The following is a 23,864-nucleotide window of genomic DNA, read 5'->3' as shown; positions in this document are numbered from 1 at the left end:
GTATGTCTCTTAACACGTTTATATTTATGTATATGTCTCTTAACACGTTTATATGTATGTATATGTCTCTTAACACGTTTATATTTATGTATATGTCTCTTAACACGTTTATATTTATGTATGTCTCTTAACACGTTTATATTTATGTATGTCTCTTAACACGTTTATATTTATGTATATGTCTCTTAACACGTTTATATTTATGTATATGTCTCTTAACACGTTTATATTTATGTATATGTCTCTTAACACGTTTACATTCATGTTGTCTGACTTACTGAAGTACATTTTTTTGTAAAAAAACAACAAATTCCCCATTTAGCAGTCCCATTGTTTACTGTAGATACTTTTCCAGTGTAACATAAGTTAAAGTTGAATTTTGCAAGTAATGGGTTTTTACAATCACCTTCAAAAACATCTGGAAAAATAGGTGAATCATGAGTTGCTCTATTTACTACATACACATTTTGAGACAACTTCAGTTAATAAAAAAACAAATATTTTTTTTTTTTACAAACAATTTATTGACATCTCATTCAATAAGCAAACAGCACATCTAAAAAAAAAAAAAAAAAATTACTGCAGTTTTGGCACTACACTATACATAATTGAGGTACTAAATGTGTCAATGCTTAGACTGATTTCAAGTCATCAGGGGAAGCAAACCAAAATCTCAGTGTTTTTTTTTAGAAAAAAGGTAAATGATACCAGGGATAAGAGGCAAGAGGTCACAATCATGGACAGGCGGTTTGGTTATTTTCGAGACACATGAAATGGTAATCAAACGCATCACACAGCACAGCAGTGGGGAGCTTGCCCTCTCCCTTTCTTTGCAAGAGTAAATGACAACAGGCTCCATTGCTAAAAGCTCAGCCATCTACTTTATCTCACAAATACCTTCTATGAAAAAAAAAAAAAAAAAAGTCAAATAAATAAATAAATATGTTTGTGCATATTTGCTATACCATGATATATACATGCATGATGCATATCATCATATATAGATCAAACAGCCATACAAACATTGTGTGTTGCAGGTTTTAGTCTATTCTGAAGAGACCATTGTTAAATAGCCAGCTCTCTGTGGTTGTAATGCACTCTTCACTATTGGGAGATAGCAAAGAGTCCCACACTGGACGTTGTGTTGGCTCAGATACTTCGGATAGAATCCTGAGAAATGTCTGGGACACTGGCAGATGTCTTCAAGCATCCCGTAAAACGCACACACGCACATGCACAGGAAGAAACGAAAGAAGAAATAAAATCTGTACAGTAATGTTACAAACTGCAGGTCATTCACCCCTGCTATGATTGATCCTTAAATATTAAGTATAGTAGAAATGTAAATGAGCTAAATACATGAATACACAACTTTTCGATCCTTCTGTGAGCCACAACTCGGTTGCTTTGTGTGTCACTCTTCTCCCAGGGTGATGCTGCGTCTCTCGTCAAGAACAGGAGCCTCCTCCCAAATGCAGGGCGGTATCTGTGAAGTCTGGAATTGTTCCAAACTGGTACCAGTGGATCAAAAACAAACATGAGTGTAAAAAGGTGGCTCAAGGAGATGTCTCTTATCCCAATAAAATCATCCCTTCAGCAGCTTTGTTTGACCGTATTATGAACATTAATCAAGTTAAATGTCTTTTTGATGTGCATGTGAACACATTCAGTAATATGTATGTTTCAAGAACAGGATGAAGTTAACATGCCTTACCTGGTTTTAGGCATAGTAACAGGGGGAGACCAGCAGGTCGGTCAGGACCAGCAGCTGGTCGTCTGTAAAATGTTGTTTATGTTGTTGCCAGTTGTCGTGATGAGTCCGTCGGAAGTTTGACAGCGTTTTCTTCACAGTCATCTAATAGGCAACAAACACAAATTATGGGACATTTTTCAGAGGAAAAAATAAATCCAGGCTGAAAAATAATCCCACAGCACCAGTATCAAGTGTAAAGTAGGTGATTACACATACTTCTATGGGTTGTGTGTCATTCAGGTGAGCACTCAGGTCCATCAACAGCTGGGGCATCCAGGTGGGAACGTCATATGGGCTGGAGAGAATACAAGCACTCAACCCGAGAACGCCCGCATGACGCCGCACCAGGTCTACAAAAACACAACAGGTCCATTAAGATGAGAACCTTATATTGAGTGCATCATCACATATTCTAGACAAGTTACTCACCAGCAGACGGTATAGTGTCCACTGTAGAGCCGAGCTCCCGCTTCCTCTTCTTAGGCAAGCAAGTCTTGCAGAGAGCCTCAAAGTGTGTCTGCATGGGGGCGTCCATGGACAGGAAATTGCACTGAAGGAAGCCACTGAATGTGGTGGCGGCCATTTCTCTTACCTAGAAAAAACAAAAAGGCAGAAAGAGGAGATGGGAAGTTAAGGTCAAAACGTATTGTGTCACTACAGTGCAGTATTAAAACACACATTGTAATGTACATGTATTAAATAGCTGATTATTCTGGAACTTGCTGGCAGTAATTAACATAATGTCCTAAAAAGGCATGGAGAAGCAGTTGACAAGCTAAAGCAGACATTGCTTACATTGTCTGTCAATTGGATACTTGAAATATATTTTATACTACATTGTAATATAAAATAGTCTTTTGCACATTTTACAACTCTTTTTTCAGTGACATTCTAAACTGTTAAATGGGTATTATGCAGATTTTTGAGCAGCCTAGTCCAGAGGAACAGCTTTTTAGATTACATAGGACCGTGACGGCAAATAGGTCATAGCCTTCCTCTCAGGTAGACTTTTAAGTTAAGTTTTCTGAAAACAATAAAACATGCATTTTCTCTTATAAGGAAGGTAGACTCCTCATGAGGTAAACCTGGTGTTTTGTGTGAGATAGGTTGCTTGACTTCATGCATGAATGTGTCTTGGCCCCAGTGTGAGCTCATCAAACCCTGTGAACATATGTATTTGTCTACTGAAGGTGATCCTGAAGAAATGAGAGCAATGAAACTGTCCGATAGCTCTGGCCTATAAAACCAAGCTTAGTTTAAGAGGCCAAATAAAAATGGCTACTTCCATCCATCCCCCACTTCTCCTTTGTCTCCACACCATCCCTCTCATCCTCCTTCAATCTGAACGTTATCTCCATAGCAACAGATTACTGCAGCCTGTGGTTTCCATAGCAACAGCTAGAGGACCAGTGGAGGGGGGGGGGGGGGCAGGAGGAGAGAGTGCTGAATCACTACAGTGAAGCTGAGAGACACGCTAGCATATACAAAGCATGTATTGTACAATATGTATAATCAGTTTGTTCTTCTTCCGATCACCTTGCAGTGACTACATGTTTGAGCTTTACAGTTTCAAAGATTTGAACGTCAAACATCTGTAAATGAAAGTTTTTTATTTTTTTTTTACCTCCAGCTGTTCATCCTCAAGCAGTCGTACCACCAGAGCCCGGACGTCATTCACTGATTTCTGGTCACTCATGAAGGTGAACAGGTTGTAAAAGACCATAATCTGGAGGTATGTGAGCACCGTGTAACGAGCGTGCCAGGAGCTGCTGCCCGCAATCTGCAACACACAACAATAAACCCGTTCCACATCAATAACATACCCTGAGCATAACTGAACATGCCATGGATGTAGTTTCTTTTCTATAACGGTGCTCCTTTTTTGGGGACTGCTAGTCATTTTGAAAATGTATACAATATCAAATAGGTTCAACAGTTAAATCAGAATCTGTGAGCATGAGCAAGTCGATATGTGCATGTGTGTCCAGTTCACAGCTTGGAACTGTTTAGTTTCTATTCATTAGTTAATCGCTGTTTCATATTATGTCGTTGTTGCCAATTGTACATCAGAAAATTGCAAGAAAAATTCTCCAGAATACTGTCAGTTACATTTTTTCAGGTTCTCTCATGTATTCTCCAGCAGGGAGCTGTACACTACTGTACTGACACAATATATTATGTAACATATGTATTTAAAAATGAATGTCAAAACAGAGCTGAATCAAAAAGCCTCATTCAGTTTCTTTTGAGCCTTTCGTCATTTTGCTTATTAACCTTGTAGGCTATAAGATGTGAGGGTCTGTTTAAAAAAAAAAAAAAAAAAAAAGCCCAGTCATGTGTGATTCAGGTGAAAAGTGGAAAAACAGCCACAGCTGCCTGATGACTCACCTCCTGCAGAGCAAGGAGGACCATGGGAATTTGTTCTGTATAAAGGAGTCCCTGAGACATCAGAGACAGACAGGTCTTTGCATCCCTCTTCAGTTCATCGTAACTGTCATCATTCTCAACCGGAGCAATCTGGAACAGAGGACAAAGACGGCCAGGTGGGCAGGGGTCATCTTAAAGTCCCGGTGTGGTGCATACATGAAGCGTCAAAAAGTTAATAGTGACGAGTGTTTTTACCTTGAAGAGAAGGGGAAGCAACCGTAGATGTTCTGGGACAGCAGTGGAGAAGGAGCGACCAGCACTTGCAATAAGCCACTTCAGCACTGCAGACATTTCAAGACAGCGATATTTATACTGAAAGAATGATCTTCTGCCTTGATTGCAGGTGTTTGTCAAAATAAAAAATAACTCCCAACTGTTTCAAACCTTCCTACAATAAACCAGCATTCATTGGGACATCATTCAATGATGGACCCGTGACCCACCTGTTTTGAGGAGCTTGATGGCCTGCGTTCTCTCATCTTGCTCCCCCACCTCGTTCTCCTCGACCACGTGGTTCTGGATCTCCTCATCAACCTCGGTGAGAGGCTTCAGCTGCAACAGAATTCGCTCTGTGAACTCCGAGATGCGGGGGGAGGTCGTTGGCTGAGTGTACGGCAAGTTCACGTCGATCATGAAGATGTACGTGAGCACACTGGAAGGATACCAAATCAGAGAGGATAAGATGAGACACACAAAAAATAAACAACGAATAGTACATTCACCGTTAAAAAGGACCTCACCTGCCAATGCGTTCCCGTACATTCTTGTAGACCTGTGTGAGTTTGGGCTCCAGGTATTGCAGCAACCTGTGGAGGAGCTCTGGAACACGCCACTCCTGCTGAGCCAGGCCTCCCTGCAGCACATAGAGACGACTGGAAAGGAAAAAAAGAAGCACAGTCACCACAGTTCTTCAATCACATAAACATCTGCTTCAGGCAGCAACCTTTCTACTCACCAGGCATCGACAAAGGAGCCCCCCTCTCCGTTGACTGGAGACTCCATCAGCATCTCAAACAGCCAGTGGAGCTTGCGTGGATCTCTACTCTCCTATAGGAGACAGAAACAACAGAGTCGAGGATGAGTGGCACAAGATTAATGAAAGGAAAACTAAAGACATGACGGGACTAAATGACCAAAAGCTTACACAGGCTGTTGCAATGCAGGTGCCCCAGTCTGCATACGTTTCTATTGTGATGTTGGACAGGGCAGTACGGAGCAGTGGACACAACAACTCCCAAAGGCTCTCAACCTGTAAAAGGAGAACAAGTGTGTTTACTGGTTTGTTCTCATTTTAAGTAGCATTTCTATGGAATTTTGTACAAATCCCGATGCCTTTTCCAATGTGGACGATCTAGCCCCCTTACTAACAGAGTTTCAATTCGGTACCTTTGAGTAGCTCCAGTGCTTGCAGCCTCTGATCAGTCCAGAGATGATCTCTGCAACACAACGCTGCTTGCTCTCATGGGAGTCGGCCACTAGGCGCTCCATGTGTGGCCGCAGCAGGGGAAGAAAGGCGTCGCTGAAGTTGCGGAACAATCCCTGGAGAGAGAGAGAGAGAGAGAGAGAGAGAGAGAGAGAGAGAGAGAGAGAGAGAGAGAGAGAGAGAGAGAGACAGAGAGAGCAGGAGAAGGGAATCAATTAATTTCTTTATAGGCTAACTTTAGTTGCTTTCTGCATTTAACACTATTCTCAGAGAATCCCACCTTGAACAGACAGAACCTGCGAGGGCTAAACTTGTCCTTGCCCTTACGGTCCTCAAGAGAGAGGAACTCGATGAACTGGTTGACGAACACTGGGTCTGAGAAGTGGTCAAAGATGATCTGTTCCCGCTGTTAGGAAGGGCATGAAAATGAAATTACTTCACATTATTGAATGGTTATTTATTTTTCCAAGGGATGTGCATGATTGTGCACAAACCTCCGTCATTTCCTCTCTGGTCAGGTTCTGTTTGGGTTGCTCCTCCATTGGTGCATACATCATCAGTTTTCTTGAGAACAATAATGAGGTGATGGTTAATAAAAACAAGGTTCAAGATGGTGTTTGACAGGTGATAATACAAATATGTACATCAAAAGAGCAAAAGACAGTCAAGAAAAGCAAATAAGGCATGGAATGTGAACCTTGGCCAACAGTAGTATCCCCAGTGGGTCTTCTCCACAAACACACAGCCATCCCATTCCTTCTGTGTGCGCGGCAGGCTGCTGCTGTTATACTGGAGCCACTTGTTGTCCAGACGATCCCCTGCAACAAGACCACTTAGCTCCTTTCCTCCACCTGCCAAAGAGGAGTTTTAGAAACTATAATTAGAAGCACAAAAACTACAATGTTTATACACAAGAAGACCAGACAAACAAAACCTTGTGATGCTTACAAAGCTCAGAGGGGCTGACGGGGACTTTCTTATGCGGCCTCTTTATTTGTTTCATTATCCCTGCCACAGCCGATATCGCCACCTAATGGAGAAAATAAGACATTTCAAACAAAATGCCATCAGCAAAGACTGGAGTGCATCCATATGCAGTAGAAACAAGCACTGCTACTATAATGTCGTATTAATCGGTGTATGCCACACCTTGCGGACATAGAGAGTGTCATGGTTGAGGCTTTTGACGAAGAACGTCACAGCAGGTGGTGGGAGTTCTTGGTCATCTCTCAGCAGCAATGACAGGAAGCCAATTGCAATGTGTTCAAACTTCCAAGGCCTGGAATGTTAAACAAAGCAGGTGTTACAGACTAATAAATAAATTAAAACAGGATTTGATGAAGTAAATATTAAAAGAAACCTACATGTTCCTGTTATTGAGGAAGTCCAGCAGATCACCAATGAGCTGTTTGTATTTCCTACGAAAATGTAAAGCAGTATGAATATTTGCAGCCGTTATGTTACTATACCGATCTAGTTCAAATTTAGGTTGGATGCAGAGTAAGACTCGTAAATCAATTGCAAACCAATCATCTTCACAGACGCATCAGTACTTTTTTAAGTAGTTTTAAGCGTTTTATTATTCTGTGTGGACCATAATGTGAACTGGAGACTCAAAGTTAAGTCACTTTATATATCAAAGCAGTTGCTTAAACATTAGGAGCCGAAGTCAAGTCAGGATCCTCGGAGTGGGAATGATCGTTTGTCTCATTCTTGATGTGAACTTACTCAATGGACTCAGAGTTCTTGAGCTCCTGTCTCTTCAAACCCTCTGCTGCTTCTTCCTCTGAAGGAACTGGCTCCTTGGGAACAGGATTTCCAGTAATCATAAGTTGTTTGGCCACAGCACAGCACTCAGCAGGGATCTAAAGGGATGAAAAAGATTTTTAAAAAAAAATATAGTATCAGACAGACTTTGTCCAAACTGAATTAAACTTAAAGCAAGCTCAAATAGGAGAAAGTGATCTGTTAAACTCAGATGAGAGCAGACACGGTTCGGAAGAAAACTAATGAAATGTAAAATGGTTGAATCACTGTTGAATAACTCAGATGGGGCTTTGCAAGCTTAGATAAAGTTCAGACTGTCCAGTCGTAAGATTAGAAGGCAGTGGGATGTCTCAACCTCTTGAGATATGCTTTGTATGAAACTAGTTTTGACTAGATTTGTTTAGAGAAGAAGACACGATAGCTGAGAGGAACCGTAAACGCTCCTCTTTATGACCTTGTTTTCTTTGCAGCTTTGCTCTAACTAGGCTGGTGGGGACGGGAATTAATGAACAGACTCCACACATCAGAGGTGTGCCTGATGGTGCCAGAACTTAAATAAACACATTCATTTAGGACATCAGAGACTGATCAGAGAGTGCGTCTTCATTCATCAAGTTTTTAAGGACCAGTTTTTATGAACAACAGAGCAAGTGTGAGGTTTGAGAGGCCATGTCAGTTAAAACCATTCTATGATGCAAAGAAAGTGATCTCAGTGTTTTTCTTACAGAGAAGTCGACACCGATGGTCTCATACTGGCGGTGAATTTTGTCTGCAAGGTCATCGAAGAGCCGCACAATGGAGGGCTTCTCTAGAGACATGGCCGAGCTCAGGCCAGAGCGTACAATGGCGGGCCATGTGACAGCAATGCAGTCCCAGTCGTGCAAATTGGCGAGGCACACTCCATTGTGAGTCCCCAGGAGACAGTACAAGGCACCCTGGAGATGTACAGAGAATGTTGATGAAAGAAATGTGAAATTTAAAGTAAAGTAAAACTTTGTGCATTTCTATGTTGTAGGGCACGACACATAGATGGCTGAGAGGACGGTCATACTTTGAACTGCTGCTGTGTGACACTGCTGTTGTCCGGGTTGAGAAATTCTAGGACATGGGGGATCAGATCTCTGCAGCAGAAATTGTAGGTTCCCAGTGCGGTGTACAACGCATTCTGGGCTCTGCTGCGTACCTGGAAGGTAATAAGAAGACTCCGTTACAATATTATTTTCTTCAGGCGTATTAAGAACACTCGTCAAATGTATTTTTCATTCATGCTGTGTAATGGCTATTCTGTGATAAAAACACAACCTGGAAGCTAATAAATGCCTTAATATGACGTTGATAATGCTTTGTGGGGAGTCCTGTGGAACTCACTTGACTGTAGGTGCTTGTGGAAAGCCTCAGAAGATCTTTCATGAGCTCCTGGTGAATGCTCCTGTACTGGCATCCTTCCACTGTCAGCTTTCGCAGCTGATAAAACAAGTATTAAAGTTAAAATGCTAAAAATACAATGATACCCAACAAGGTCATTTCTCTATTAAGGACTTACCTCATGCTGGAGCATGACTCTGTCTATTAGCAGGGCTCTGATGTGCTGCTTTCTGCCATGAAGCTGCAAATACAACAGCATCACACACTTTGAATTGCCATTCAGTTGTAATATCGGTCACAATATTGTAAGCTTTGAGGAGAGAGTGCATGGCTTTTAACCCCTTTGTAGGATGAACAGTGGCACAAAGGTAACAAAACACACAACACAATAACATGTTGTTATTCCTCACTCTGTTTTCCATTGATTTCTTCACAAGGTTGAAGCTCTTCCAGCGGGAGTCAAACTCGGGTTTGTTAGAACCTTTGAAGTGCATCAGGTCGCTGATAATCTGAAAGGTATCACAGACAAAAATATTGATTAGTGTTGGGCGATAGGATCAATACAATAGCTACTGGCAAAAAGCCTGTGTAGAGACCTTGTGCGAGTCAAGATGTAACACATGATTAAAAAAAAGAAAAGAAGTCAGGGATGACCTATGCCTACACAACGTCCCACGCAGCATGTGAGAACTTACACGCACTGCTCCACTGTGGCTTTACAAAAGATGTGTATGTGAGTGTATGTTTTGTTTGAAGGATTTGTGATACAGTGGTATGCAGCCGTTTTTGTAGACATGAGCCAAATATATAAGGAAATGCTGGTCGGGGGTGGCAAAGTGCAACAGGGCTAATTTGCTCTACAGCCTGAATCCCGTTACTGTATTGGCATATTATTCACTACAAACAAATAAGAGTATACAGGCTATCATGCTACTGCCACCCTACCTTGATGATGGAGAAAAGAGACTTGGTGTCATCTTCAGAATGCTCCAGGATGTAATCTGTGAGAGGAGGTAAAGGAGACCTTCAGTATATTGTGAGCTCGTCTGTTAAGATGAATGTGACCACAAGACGTAGAGAGAATACTTACGCAGCAGCTGTCTCATCACTCCACAGACAGCATCTCTGTAGTTCTCCCTGGACTCATCTGCAGGTAGAGATATTACAGTGTCCGATAATTTGCCAACAAACCCTATGAATTACATGCATCGTGTGCAAAACTTTTATCATCAAACAGTTCTTAAAAAGTGACTTGCGTACCATACTTCGCTCCGGTGTAGAGATTGGTCTCATCTAGATTCACCATACTATTGACCCTGGGTGAAAAAGCCAGTTCAAAACAAAGTTAGCTACTTAAAATTATTATTACTATTATTTTTCAATTAAAATTAGGGCGGCAACTAACGATTATTTTAAAATAAAAACGTGTCTTTAGTCTTGCAAACTATACCACCCCTGCTTTACTACTGATATTAACGAGCTAACGCTAACTTGTCATGCTTGTCAAGCAGGATAACGAGTAAACACCAGCACCAGGAGAGCTACTGGAGGGACGTTACGTTCCTCACTTCAAAGCGGAACAAAAGTAGGATTCTGTAGTGACTTAACCTGCTGTTGAACTCCCTTCCTCCTCATCAAGGACTCCAACATGTTTACGTTTTAGGTGTTGAATCATCACCGTGGTGCTCCCGTGTCGTGTCATGTCGCTTTTGCATATCTTGCAATTAACACACTTTTCCGATTTATTTAGTGTGAAATGCTCCCACACCTTGGATGACTTAGGTCGTACTGATTTCTCTGCCTCCGCCTTGTGTTTCAGAACAATGTCACGGGTCTCTCCGATGGTCTTTCCTCTACCTCCGCTCTGCGCTCAACTGAACTTTTTTTTTATATACTCAAACATCTCCGCGACTTATCGAGTGGCGTAATAATCGTGCAACACAACGAATCGATAATGAAATTTGTTGCCATCGATTTTATTGATTTGTTGTTGCAGCCCTAATTAAAATGTTCTTCAAAACATCTGTCCAATAGTAAGTCCATCATCCAGTCCTTTTTTTGTTTTCATCATCCAAATGTGCAAATCCAGTAGGCCTTCGATTGATGTATTTTAATGGAATGTGAGCCAACTCATAGGTGCTTCTACTGAATAGAATTATGATGGAATATGAAATCAACAAACTCCTTGGTCGCTCCCTTCAGAAGAACTCGGCACATCTGCCAACTGTTTTTCTAAAGTACACGAAAACTAAACTTAAATTAAACTTGTTAAACAACAGTTTCTTTCTCTGTCTTGAGCAAGAAAACCAGAGTTTAGTATGTAAATAGAACCGCTCACAGTTCAGCGATGGGCTCTCCTTTCAGTGGAGGCATCAGACTCCCAGCTCCTAGGAGGCAGTGTTGAATAATGGTCAGGCTCTGTAGGACGTCATCTCTGAAAAAAACCCGAAATCAACACACATCTAGTGAGTTCAGTAGAAATAAGAATGTCATTTCTGTAGGGAGCACGGGTAAACGCTCAGTTCCTCCATACCTGCTCATGTCCTGCTGTCCCTGTGCAAATCTCTGAAGGCGCTGAAGTTCAGGCTGGAGTATCAGGTCCAGTAGATAAAAAGCAAAGGAGGTCTCTTCAACACTGGGCACATGCCATCGGATATCCAAATTCCACAGGTCCCCGGGACGACCCCAGTCCTGCATGGGATGAAGACAACGAGCAATGCTTATATGTTTTATACATGGACTAGTTAGGTAAAATGTCAAGCTACATGAGTACCATATGCTAAAACGCCCCTCCGTAGAGATGAACCTCAATTGTTTCCATTTTGTAGCAGGTTTTAGCAGCTAACTTTGTATCTGGACCCTGATATTTATTGGAAGTGATGCTCTCAGACACGGAGGAATACTGATGTGCAAAGGAATTAGATGCAATAGCAGTAGTATGTGGTTATTACACCAAGGCTATGACCCATATATATATATATATATATATATATATATATATATATATATATATATATATATATATATATATATATATATATATATATATATATATATATATATAAATAAATATAAAGACCACTTAAAAGACGGGCACAACGCATAACACATTCCCCCGGGCATGCACTACTGCTGCCAGCGGCGTCGACCACAAGTGAGGCATCTTATCTCTTGTTGCGCAGAAGACAGTAATGCAGCAAAGTGATTGACTGTGTATGCCTCCACCAAGGAAGCGTCTTAATGGGATCAAAGAACGAGCTGTCTGTCTGACTGACTGTCTGTCTAAAGCGAGGATTGGACAATTAATCAAACCAGGTCACAATGAGTGCAACAGAGATATGGCAGAGAGACAAATGGCTGTAACTGCAAGCGTTTCATTGTTTCTAAAAACCTCCCTCACTACTAAACCTCTCACTGGTTTGGGAGGATAATAAGAGCAGTATGTGCTGTTAACAATGCACAGGTTAAATCATCAAGTTTCTAAACACATATTTACCTAAGACTATTGTTTACATGTCAAAGAAAATGTAATACTGATTTGATTAGGCTTCTGAAATGTACAACCAAACAATATTAGTACCTTGATGGGTAAGTAGTCACTGACTGGTTGGTTGAAGCCTCCTGGCATGCTGCAGTACTCTGTGGGGTAGAGGAGGGCTGAGGAGCGAAGGACGTGGTGCAGCAGGTTGCAGGCTAGAGTGTAGCCCTGCTTACACTTGAGGTGGAGCGTCAACTGCAAAATCTGAACCAGTTCAGAGCGATAAGGTAGGACCTTGTCACCGTCCACCCGGGTCACCTGAGGTGCAAACGGCAAAGAGGAAATAGTGAATTACAGATCGGAGGCATTGGTAAATATAAGAACTTAGTAAATCATGAGTGGTCTAAATCACCTCAGACAGCAGCTGGAGATTCCACAACAACTCCTTGTCCAGCTCCTCCTCATTCAACACTTCCTCATCTGTTTAAAAAAAAAGTGTGTGTCAGGCAAATGACAAAGTCTCAAGGGAAAAAAAACTTGAGTCATGCCTTTGACAACCTCTTATAGAAATGGGTATTCCTGTGTGGTGAGCACTTACTGACAGCGATTTGGTTTATGATGTTGCAGCAGTGTGGCACAAACACCTTGAGCGACTCTGCAGGGTGACACTGAAAGCACACGCACAACGAGGATTAAGATTGTAAAGTAAAAAGCGACATGAAGTTGATGATGAAATCTTGAGTGCACTCACCTTGGAAGCAGCTCTGCACATGTCGGCCACCATTCTCCCGGCTACACGCGTCTCAAAGATGTTGGTGGTTGCAAAGTTGTACACCTTTTCCAGAGCCACCTGTTAAAACGATGCGATAAATGTGTTAAAACATTTTATATGAATGAGAGAATGAAAAAACGGGGAATGAGACAAAAGCCTTTAACCTTAAAGATGTCCAGGGAGCACTGTGTGAGGATGGTGCTAAAGGTGGAAGACAGGCCGAGCTCGACCAGACTCTCCAAATGAGTCATTTTCTCAGTTTCTGTTTCCTCCCGAGTCTGTTCCAGAGTGCTGCTGTCTATCAGGGCAAAGCATCTGTGCAGATAACAACAAACATTTTTTCAAATGGTCAGATATAATTTCACTCAACTAAATCTTTTAAAGTTCTTCATCAAAACTCCACGTACCTGTCCATGAACTGAAGCACAAAATCTTCAAACTCAGCTGAGGCCGAGCACATCTCTCTTTCCACCTGAAAGTCACACAAAATATATGAAAAAGATGTACGCGTTTAACACCTTGCATGTATTAATTGACAAGGCGAATAAGAATAATAGTGAGTCACCTCCGTCAAGTCAGTTCTTTCATGTAGGGCGGACGAACAGTCCACCAAAGGCACAAGAGTCACAAATGTAGCAATAAATTGGAATGTGATCTGTGGGGAGAGGAAGGGTTGCTTTTAAATGTTCAAGTTTAACAATAAAGGTGCTGTACGAAGATAGAGAGGAATAACACTGAGCGCACCATGCACTTGCTGAAGTCATTGGGGTCAACACCCGGCAAAGCCCTCATGAGTAGGGGCAGCATGTGAGTGGGCCCCTCGGGAAAGCGCTGCCCACCTGACACGAGGCTCCGTGCCACACCAATCATGCAGCTCAGAGTGGCCGTCAGCTGGTGGGGCTCTGTTAGAGTCTCCAGAGCAGGGTATGTTCTGTGGTAGAGGAGGAGAACAATTAGCCATTTGTGCAAAATGTCATAATGTGGCCTTAGCTAGCAACATTGCCCAAGAGTCTTAAGGAGCCGAACTTGGATCAAATATTTATCCCTGAGATTCTCTAGTTCGGCACAGACTTGCCTCTCCAGCACGGGGGGAATGACCAGCTCAGGCCTCATCAGAGCTAGGTTTTGCAGGGCCTGGGCTGCGTCGAGACTGCCCGTCTTGCTGAACATGGCCAGCAGCACCGGCTGCATCATACTTTCCACAAAGCCCGTGATATCCTCCTCTGTGAGCTTGTGACTGTCTGGTATTGGCGTTAGCCACGTGGGCTTTCTGTAGCGCTCGCGGTGCAGCCGCCGTACCACGCTGGCTGGGAGACGCTGGAGCAGCTTCATGAGCTTCATCTGGAAACGAGGACAGAGGGACAGATATATGAGAAAGGGGTGACACACAGGCGATCAGAGTGCATCCACGTAGTCTGGACAAATGGCATAGGGTGTATGGAGCATCTGGAGTCAACTTGTCTTGTATGTATTTACAAATGATAGGATCAATTTAGTCAAATCACTCGAGTTTAATGAATGAATGTTCATCAGGCAAAGAACAAATCCTATTTTGTTACACAGGGACTTAAGAGTTATGATTTCCACTTTTCTTTAGTGACTGGCTAAGATGAGGCTCTGAGAAGACATGAACAACATGTTATGAACAGACTTTAGTGTTTACTTTTTACTCTTAGTTGATTGCAAAACACTGTTTACATGTAATAAAACCACAGCTGAGTGGATGACCCTCTCACGTGTTCCCAAGTAACATCCTAGAATACACACAAACTCATCCAAAAATAAAAGGTTTGTGTATGAGGACACGCTGCTGCTGCTTCAGGTCTAGTAGAGCAGGATCCTCAAACAGAAAGGCATTTGGCCCTGCTCCCAGTGACCTTTAATAGCATTGCAGCCATATCACTCACATGTCCTCTTGTTATTCCTGAAGTTGACACAGAGATTCAGGAAGCTTCCCAGAAAAACTATGACCAGTGACTGTGCACTCTATCATTGAGCTGCTGCCGAGTGCCATGGTATGCGGTCCTAACTTGGAATTAACGTTGGAACAAGCTTGATGAGTGATGTATCTAAACTCACTGCTAGCTTTCAAAGCATCATAACTCATATTTCTTGTAGGTTTTAGTCATTTATCATAATTCTCTTTCTATAATTTTAGCTTTCTCTGTGTGCTACTCATCAGTTAGAAGTGGGCGGACCTCAGTTGGGAAAACATGATGTCATGTATTTCCGTGCACCAATCATTCACCGTCACGTATATTGAATGGCTGCTCCAGAACACATATCTAATGGATTGTCTAATGAAGCAATCCCCACCATTTATTGTTTCCACAGTAATCCAAAAGAAGAGACTCACCAACCAGCGGCCATGGTTTGATGGGTGAAAGAAGGATGTTATACTGTTGAAAAGGCCACTGAGCTGTGCTTGAGCTTGTTTGCTGGGTCCTCCCTGAAAATGACACATTAAGGGTCAACGTGACAATAATCTTTACACCAACTGTGATTGCAAGTATTCACCAAACACATCATTTAATTAACAATGAACTAACCAGAAGGGATGAGACCCAAAGCACCACATGGCTTATGTCATAGGCATTGGTGACATATCGCGGTACCATCATCTGACTGGTCCCCACAGGGAGATTCAAACTCCTCAAAATTCTGGTGAAAATCTGAAATGTGAAAAACAAAACAATTGTCAAATATTCCTTTTCTGACTATTCTTGATGTGGACTTATGTGTTGTAAAAGTCCATAACATTCAATTGGGCTTAACAGGTCAGGTGTTTATGTTTAGCAGTAACTCAAGTGAGTGTTGTCAAAAGCATGTATCAAAACAGTCACTGAGATGAAACGGAGGAATGATGCAAGTCACTTCTGTGACCAAGAGATAGAGCAACAAGGGAACGTGATAGCAGCAATGCTATGAAATACACACCATGAGTCAAATCATAAAGGTCAGGTCACACGTGAGAAGATGTGGCACAATACTCAACACAAACAACAACAACTAAACTGCGTAGTGGAAAAAAGACAACAACAACCAACAAACCTTCGGGATGTAAGGGTCCCAATCAATGTAGCCAATGTTGTCATTAGCCAAGCGGGCAAAGAGATTGACCAGATGCTGCAAAGATGAAGGAGAACATGTCACACTGGGTAGACAGAAACACAGACTTATGTACATTCAGGCATCTTTTAAACAAATGACTCACCATTTCCCAGCTTGGAAGATTTTGCACAGACAACCATAAGGTGATCAACTCATCAAACCACAATCTGTCAGACAAAGAAATGGTTACAAAAGCAGAACGAAACTCCACTAAGTACATACATGTGAAATTCAACACAAAAGGGGATGTTTGAGAATAATGCAGTTTCTTCTCATTTACACTCCTCACTGGCTAGTTCAATAGGTAAACCCGTGAAAACAAGTCGGGGTAGCACTTTATTTAATGGGTCCATATGTTTCCTCTATAGTTGTGTAAAAACAGGAACCTCAACAAGGCCAAAAATAGCACAGAATGACTCCAGTGTTTCCCCTATAGTCCTGTGCTGGATTCTGTTTAAAAAAAAGCCTTTTAAATGCTACATTGCTTGTGAGCAACGGGTCATATGGCAACTTAGGAGGCAATTTGGCATGCAGTTAGCACACCAGTCATAATTTTGTTTCAACAAAAACTCCTGGCATTTGCTCCTGGTGTTCACATTTATTATGGAAGAAGAAAATAATTGCAGTAACAGGTGAATTTAAGCATATGGATTTTGAAAAGTGTCTGATAAATATTTGGAACACAAGTTACTACTCTCTTTGCCACCAGAAACACCTACATTTTTGAAGGCATGCAAGATGTCCATGGGAACAGTGCACAATTTTGGGCTTTTCTTTGGTTTTTCATTGGCATGAGTGTTGGATAGTAAGTAACTGTGAGTGCATGTTACTTTCTTTGGCATCACTTCCATCCAGGTTAAAAGTTAGAAGTTGGAGTTCAAACATTGCAGACTACTGATTTTTTTTCAGAAGTCTGCAACATTGGTAAGGGGATGTTCCGCCATAACTAAAGGGCCTAAAAAAAATATCCCTCACCACATCTCTACATTCCTCACATATTCACAGAGGCACTTTTTTCATAATGCCAGCTGGCAGTCATCCCATCTGACTCAGGACCTTCTGCCTTTATATATGGCTGACACAAAGTTGCTCGTCATTCATTTGTTTGTTTGTTTGTTCTCGCTTCAGAAGCCAAGCTATTCTTTACAGGCTCTCACGGCTAACTAGCTAAAGTGTCTTCAGACTGGAGCAATCTTGGAACTCAACCATACATCCATGGGAGACAATGAGTTCCTTACTTGAACCCCTTGTTGTGCAGCTCAGGAGGCAGAGTCGTGGGTAGAAAGAGCTCAAAGTAGCTGATGGCTCTCTGCATGGTGACATCAAAGGGACAGAGGAGCGGCCTCCATTCATCCAGCATCTCCTGAGTAGCAGACTCTGGGAAGTATCTGCACCAACAGAGAAAGAATAACAATTAGTTCTTTTGTAAAAATAAAGCAAATGATCGCACGCACGCAGGAGTTTTCATTCATCAAGGCCATCTGTATGAACCAGCAGCTATTGAAATTTCAATTTAGGAGTGCAACAGACGTAAGATCACAAGTCATATACCGAGTACATATTTAGCTGTTAGGATAAATCCTGTGGTTCCACTGGGGACAGTAGTCCACGTGGGGATTTTCATGGTTCATAATGCGCTTGTATAAACTCTGCAGGTTATTTCAGGTCGCGCAATCCTCACAACTATTGAAAGCCTTGAAAAAAAAGTGTAACTTCCAACCAAGGCTACTTCCCTCTGCCTCACAGCTGATCCAGAGTCTCAGCAGCTGAACACGAATCACTCTCCCTTCTCACAGAGAGGAAACTCTCACACAAGACAGAATTAGAGGAGGTAATAGGATTATCTGCCTAAATGTAAACTGAGGGACGAGTCCAAGGGCTCAGAAACCTGCATGCGCACGAGGGTGAACACAATCAGGGACTCTTCATCCACTACAGCGTCACAGATATAACCAACATTAAGGGGATTACTTTCCAATCACCTCATCTTTACATTTATGATATAATATCAAAATATATCACTCTTAAATTATTACATTTCTTGTCAACTTACTAAGTTAAAAACAATGAATTCTCAGACTGATAAACCTCTCATTTTGAAAAAAGGCAATTCCCAGAAACATATTAACACCCTCCAGGAGCTTAGATATATAAAGAAGAGACAGTCGTACATGTATGATTGAGATGTACTTACGGTCTGCAGCTTTTCACAAGCGTTTTCAGCACATTTTCCACTGAGCTGCAAAAAAAAACAAATCGAAAGAGAGAAATGTCATGGCATTTTAAAAACAACCACTGTAACACTGATGTTGAACACTCTTCACACCAATGCAACTTGACTTTGACTGCATGCAGACAGAAACTTCTTCAGACGCCTGACTGGTGTAGGGTGAACGAGAAAATCTTAGGATCCTGTGTGTACTGAGGAAATTGTAATTAAAATGTCATTAACGGATTATAATCGATTCACTGAAAATAAACACACTCATTTTCGTCAATAGTGGTCGACCTTCCTTGCTGGCCTGATGCCAATATTTAGATTTATACATACTTTCACTACCTGTTCATTCAGAACACCTTGAATTTAACTTTGCTTTAACACTTTGTTAACAGAGGTGGTTTGGGATTTATGACTATAAATAAATTGTCTTACACATCACAAACTCCTGACATGATTATCTTCACATATAGACTGCAAACGCAGGACTGTGGTCACATAACAGTGTTGAAAGCTCAAGACCGATATAACCACAGCTTTTGAGCTCCCCTTCCACAATCCCACCAGTCTGCTCGCATGCAAGCTCAAGCCATGCCTTGTTGGAAACGCCCTGCCAGTCCCACTCAACAACTGGTCACTCGTCTCCAAATCATTCACGTCTTTTTGATGCTGAAATACTCAACATGTAATACTGCCGATTTATGAGCAACACTCAACTGCAACTACCTAAATGCATGGGTCTAGCCCAGTGTTTAGCACTGTAAGCCCACAACACACAGGCCACAGAGCAGGGCCAAACTCATGCACTGTGAATCTAACAACGAGAACTAGTCAAAGTGAGTGTCCCACTACTCAGACACAAGGAAGCCCAGACCACACTTTTTGACCTTTGCATCAGAGTCGAAGTGAACCCTCACATTCACTCCGACGCATTCCAGGAGAGGAGGAAACGTGACAAGAGCATGCGCTCCTCCATGACTCCTGAAAACGCGGTGTAGTCGTGCAGGTATGGCTAAGTAGGGATAAGTAACAGCGGGCCAAACACGGGCCAAATGATAGAATATTGTTATAAGATCATTAACACCAAAACTAAAGCTGTTGCTTGGCCTAAGTAGTAATTCTAAATTCTAAACTCTATCATTTCCTAATATGGTCAATGTCTTCTTGTTACTATATTGCTGCCACATAGTGAAGAATACAATAAACTACACAATATCATTCTCTCATGATTTGTATGGGGGATATCAGAAGAGTAAAAATAAATCTGTTAGCTGCAGTGCGACAGTCTCCAGTATGAGTGAAATGTTAACATTGCTCAAGTCTTGATTTTTCATCCGTCACAATGTGGGGTGTCCAGTTTTTGTTTTCACATGCAATGTATAAAGAAAAGAAGAAAAAAAAAACAAGTGCCTCAAATGATGAATCCAAGGTAAAACACAAAGAAGTATTGTCCTTACCACCTCTGAACCAATTTTATCATTATGAGTTTAGAGGATGAACGAGGCCGTGGAGAACTGAATGTGAAAGGAGACAAAGGCATAAAGAACACATTCAGCACGCGAGAAGTGCCAATCACTCAAAAAAATATTAACATACTATGCTTCACCTTATACAATTACTCATGTAATCAGAGTACCATGTTTCGTATGCATTAGTATAGTTTGGAAAGAGGTGAGCTGGCAATCCGCCAAAGTGGCTTGTAACATAAGTGATGTGCTTGCATGGCATTTATGTGATAAATGTACAATGTTCCCATAGCACCATAAAAGAGCACCTCGCACTGCTTGCTGTTTCAGAGGGATTGTCTAAGGGTGTTGGATCGGGGAAAGTGACATTTAAGCTTCTCTCCAAAACTGCGCTGAGTGTAAAAGCTCCTTGTAAAAGTAGAGTTATTAAAAAGGTATGGGGCGCACAATGAGTTCCTCTTGTTCTCCAACAACTAGTCCAATTACGCAAATACGATTATGTTCAAACTACAAAAACCCATGACCTAAAAGTAATCAAACTATGGAACTATTCCCCTTGATATACAAATATATCTATGTATCTATGATGACTAAAATACTCTGTGTACATTTCATGAAAAAGTTAAGTTGTCAAAGCACAAAGCGACCAAGTAAACAATGTATAACCTTTTTTTTTAACATTGATTAGACTCTTAAAATATTATAGTAGGTTTTTAATTAATTATTTCAAGTCATTGATAGTGGATTAATTACATAAAAACATTTGGTTAGGGTTCATTTTTAGTGATTTCAGTCTTACTCATATCAACATAAGCTTTTCCAGTAACAGGAATTCAGTCACTTGATATGTTCCATTTTCTGTGTAGGAAAGTACAGACATGCCTAAATGACTGTTCAGTTTTCTGCAGTATTTTTCTTCAATAATTACTTAGAGAAATTTAATTTGCAAGGGAAAAAAATAAAATAAAACACTCCAGAGTTTCTGCTGGAGCTTGATGGCAACTGATGGTGTAATTGAAGAAAATGAAAACACCAAATGTGTACACTTTAAATGTAGTGAATGTGCCCTTCTCTTTGGATATATCCATAGCACTTCCTAAATTGTATGATAAGGCATGCTTTAAAAAACTCATAATATCAACAGTAAAGAACAGAGGCATACTTGGGAAACCAGTTGAGGCCCAGATGCTCCGTCTTGGAGAACAGAATCCTGTCATGGAGCTCATACAGTGGTCTCCACTGCAATTCAAGGTCCTCCCTTGACAGTAGTTCCCTTTTCCTGTTAGATGAATCAGACATGATAGATGAGAATAAACACACAGGTCCTAGCTCATCATGTAGCCTTACACAGCAATTTTATTATGAGGATGCAGCATCTAACTTAGCTCTCTGAGAAAACAGAAACCCTTAAGTTTACCGTTGACTGTGACATTTTTAATAATTGTGTTTAAAATGTGTACAAGTTGCTAAAAATCCTTACTTGAGGAGGTTGATAAGAAGCCGTGCGAGGCACAGCATCATGCTGATCTCCAGCTCGGGGATGGACACTAGCTCGTAGAGCAGCTTGATGAACAGCACGTGGTCTTCTTTGCTGAACTTTCGCCCATACAGTCTCATGTACCTAAACAGGAAGTACAGATTCAGGGATAATTGATCCAGTTTCAAAAATAAAAAAAAATATTCTTTAAGGCATACAAGAAATAAAATACAATCCTAACAAACTCATGTATTCATTAAAGCAAACGTGTATTTTATTATTGACACAACCAAAGCTGAAAAAAACCTTTGTTGAGACCTTTGAAATTAACCTTTTTTTGTTGTTTTTTTAAATACCAGTGAACAGAATCTGGGTCAACCCCACAGTAAACTTTCCATCTGTCTGAGCCGGAAGTGACTCACTCAAGAACAGAGCAATGAGCCAGCATTGGGAACTGAAACGGATTAAGGACAGCCCAACCAAATTAAACAGCACTTTCAGTAAGCTACAGTCACATTGACAATATTTTTGCTGGCGCAATGTGACTCAATATGAAAACAGTGTCACTGAAAGATGAATGCAAAAAGGGAGGGACATATACAACACTTTGATTTACTTTCGTGAAGTTAGAACAGGTATGACTTAAAGCAACAACACAGGAAACGTCATAAGGAAGTCCATAACATTGAAATGTGTTATTTCTATTTTTATCAGGTGAGCTGTAAGCTGACACAAAAATAAATGTAACAAGCACAACAGTAATGACAAAGGCCTGCTATTGAGCGGTCAGGTTATGTATCTGACTCACTATTTCCCAGATTATGAAACCCAGACCATCACTAATCAGAGACACTGGGCAGTTTGTAGTGTCGAGGCATAACGTCAGCTAACACTTAACGTCACCTTCATAAAAACATACCCCGCTATAAAACAATACAGGCTTCTTACATGCGACTTCCTGAGGTCGACATTGAGTATGTAACGTTACAGTTGCCACAAGAACAAACAGTAAACGTTGCATATGTAATGTTGCCCCACAGCCAATTATATAAAGTACACAGAGACATGTTGCACAACACGTTATGTTACGCATGTTTGGCTACTTTAAAAGTGATTGAAAACATGACGAAGTGAGCAACAGCTGTTGAAGATACCAAAGATTATCTGACGTTTACTGTTACTTACGTGGAAAGTTTCCTCGTCCAGAACAGCACACCGGGCCATATCTCTCTGAGCTGCACAGCTCGGCACAAGTTTCCTTTTATTTTACTCAGAATATCATTGGATTCTTCATCGAGCCTCTCCGCGTACGGCAGAAGTTTGTTGTATACGATGTCTTTTTGAGGAACAAACCCCAATGTGTCAGACTGCGTCTTCTTCATCATACTAATTCTAACTGGCTAGCTTCACTATGCTAGCAGATGTTACCCTGTTAAACTTACAGCACGTTGTTATGCTACTTGGCTAATATATCGCCTACAAATCCACCGGCTCGCCCACTTTTCTGAAGAATCGGTATAGGTAGTTATGGCCCACACAGGAACTAACTAGTTATGAGATTCACAAGTTGATCACACGCTAGCTAGCCATCTAGCTTAAGTTAAGTTAGCTTCCTTTACCAGAAAACATTACTAATGCCATCTTTAACAAATATTAAGGCTAACAAAAAAAACACAACTTTGTCCAGATAGCGCGTTGGCACTCGCGTCCTCCTGTTCGGGTAACGTAATCCTAAAAATGTGACAACAAGCTAACGGAGTGGCTAAAGGTAGCTCTCTACTACAAAAGCACAGTCATAGCCCAAAGGAGTGTCAACGTCGACTGATTCATCCAACTACGGCAAAGCAGAAGACACCCAGCTACAAGCTACACAACGCACCCGTCATATCCGCTAGCCACAGGGAGAACTACACTTCCCAGCATGCCCATCTCCATTCATGCTTTTTATAACTACTTATCCTTTAGCCACTCAAACAGGATGACTCAAGATCCATTAAAGACCTCGTGTCCTCTAGTGTTTATTCTACTGCAGTAACGTTATCCGTTACTGGGCATTTTACTGGAGATGAATTCTTCATTAATGCTATTATAACTTTTACAATTGCCAAATTAATCACAAAACACATACATATTAAAATATATATATAAATATAGTATATATAAATAAAGCTGAGTGAGTAAGTGAGCTATGATCGCCGTTGTGTGGTTAAACGCAGGTACAACAGACGAGAACCATGAATATAATATAATATAACAGAAGTCCCACTCTGACTCTACTTCAAAGTACTACTGCGGTCAACTAATTTACAGGCACACCCAGATAATTGTATTGTTCAGATATTCTAACATAATAGAAGAGTTGACGATGCCTAGAGTATGTAATAAACAAGAGGCGGTGCATATTAACCATGATACGGTTACTTTTGTTTTGTTGTGTGTGAAACGTTGCTTCGCTATAGACCATCTTTTGTAACGGACATTAGCGGATAGTGCCAGTGTCCTAGCAACCTGCAACACGTGTCCACCTGTAAACAGAAGCGTTTGCGTCGTTAGCCCAACTTAATTTAACTTGAATGTAACTGTTTATGAAACAAAAGTCACTAAAGT

The 23,864-nt window shown here is 41.2% G+C and overlaps 1 protein-coding gene across 2 annotated transcripts; it reads right to left on the bottom strand.

Annotated features, from left to right (window-relative positions):
* Nucleotides 1-317: 317 nt before the first annotated feature.
* On the bottom strand, nt 318-23,078 carry psme4a (proteasome activator subunit 4a). 2 transcript variants are annotated; one of them, XM_068724262.1, is made up of 48 exons: nt 22,443-23,078; nt 21,261-21,401; nt 20,943-21,059; nt 19,772-19,828; nt 18,291-18,335; nt 17,335-17,484; nt 16,200-16,263; nt 16,037-16,111; nt 15,535-15,657; nt 15,342-15,434; nt 14,061-14,326; nt 13,730-13,916; nt 13,551-13,640; nt 13,393-13,457; nt 13,150-13,300; nt 12,965-13,063; nt 12,812-12,881; nt 12,626-12,693; nt 12,316-12,531; nt 11,269-11,426; nt 11,074-11,169; nt 9,996-10,051; nt 9,826-9,882; nt 9,681-9,736; nt 9,146-9,244; nt 8,914-8,976; nt 8,739-8,834; nt 8,422-8,553; nt 8,096-8,305; nt 7,332-7,468; nt 6,968-7,021; nt 6,753-6,882; nt 6,552-6,633; nt 6,301-6,454; nt 6,098-6,167; nt 5,884-6,009; nt 5,567-5,719; nt 5,325-5,429; nt 5,136-5,227; nt 4,921-5,052; nt 4,624-4,832; nt 4,376-4,461; nt 4,142-4,270; nt 3,378-3,533; nt 2,183-2,345; nt 1,970-2,103; nt 1,715-1,855; nt 318-1,511 (listed from the first exon to the last, which is right to left on the bottom strand). In XM_068724262.1, the coding sequence occupies exons 1-47, from the start codon at nt 22,640-22,642 to the stop codon at nt 1,721-1,723; spliced, it is 5,547 nt and encodes a 1,848-aa protein (XP_068580363.1). In that variant the 5' UTR covers nt 22,643-23,078; the 3' UTR covers nt 318-1,511; nt 1,715-1,720. The 2 variants fall into 2 exon arrangements, with proteins under 2 accessions (XP_068580363.1, XP_068580372.1); XM_068724271.1 differs by lacking the exon at nt 19,772-19,828.
* Between the last annotated feature and the right edge of the window lie 786 nt (nt 23,079-23,864).

This window comes from Cebidichthys violaceus, unplaced genomic scaffold, assembly GCF_023349555.1.
Source record: "Cebidichthys violaceus isolate CVI_PGR_0920_01 unplaced genomic scaffold, fCebVio1.0.p SCAF_10, whole genome shotgun sequence".
Classification (NCBI taxonomy): Eukaryota; Metazoa; Chordata; class Actinopteri; order Perciformes; family Stichaeidae; genus Cebidichthys; species Cebidichthys violaceus.
Note: the sequence above shows the minus strand (reverse complement) of the source record. Positions and strands in the feature narration are given on the sequence as shown.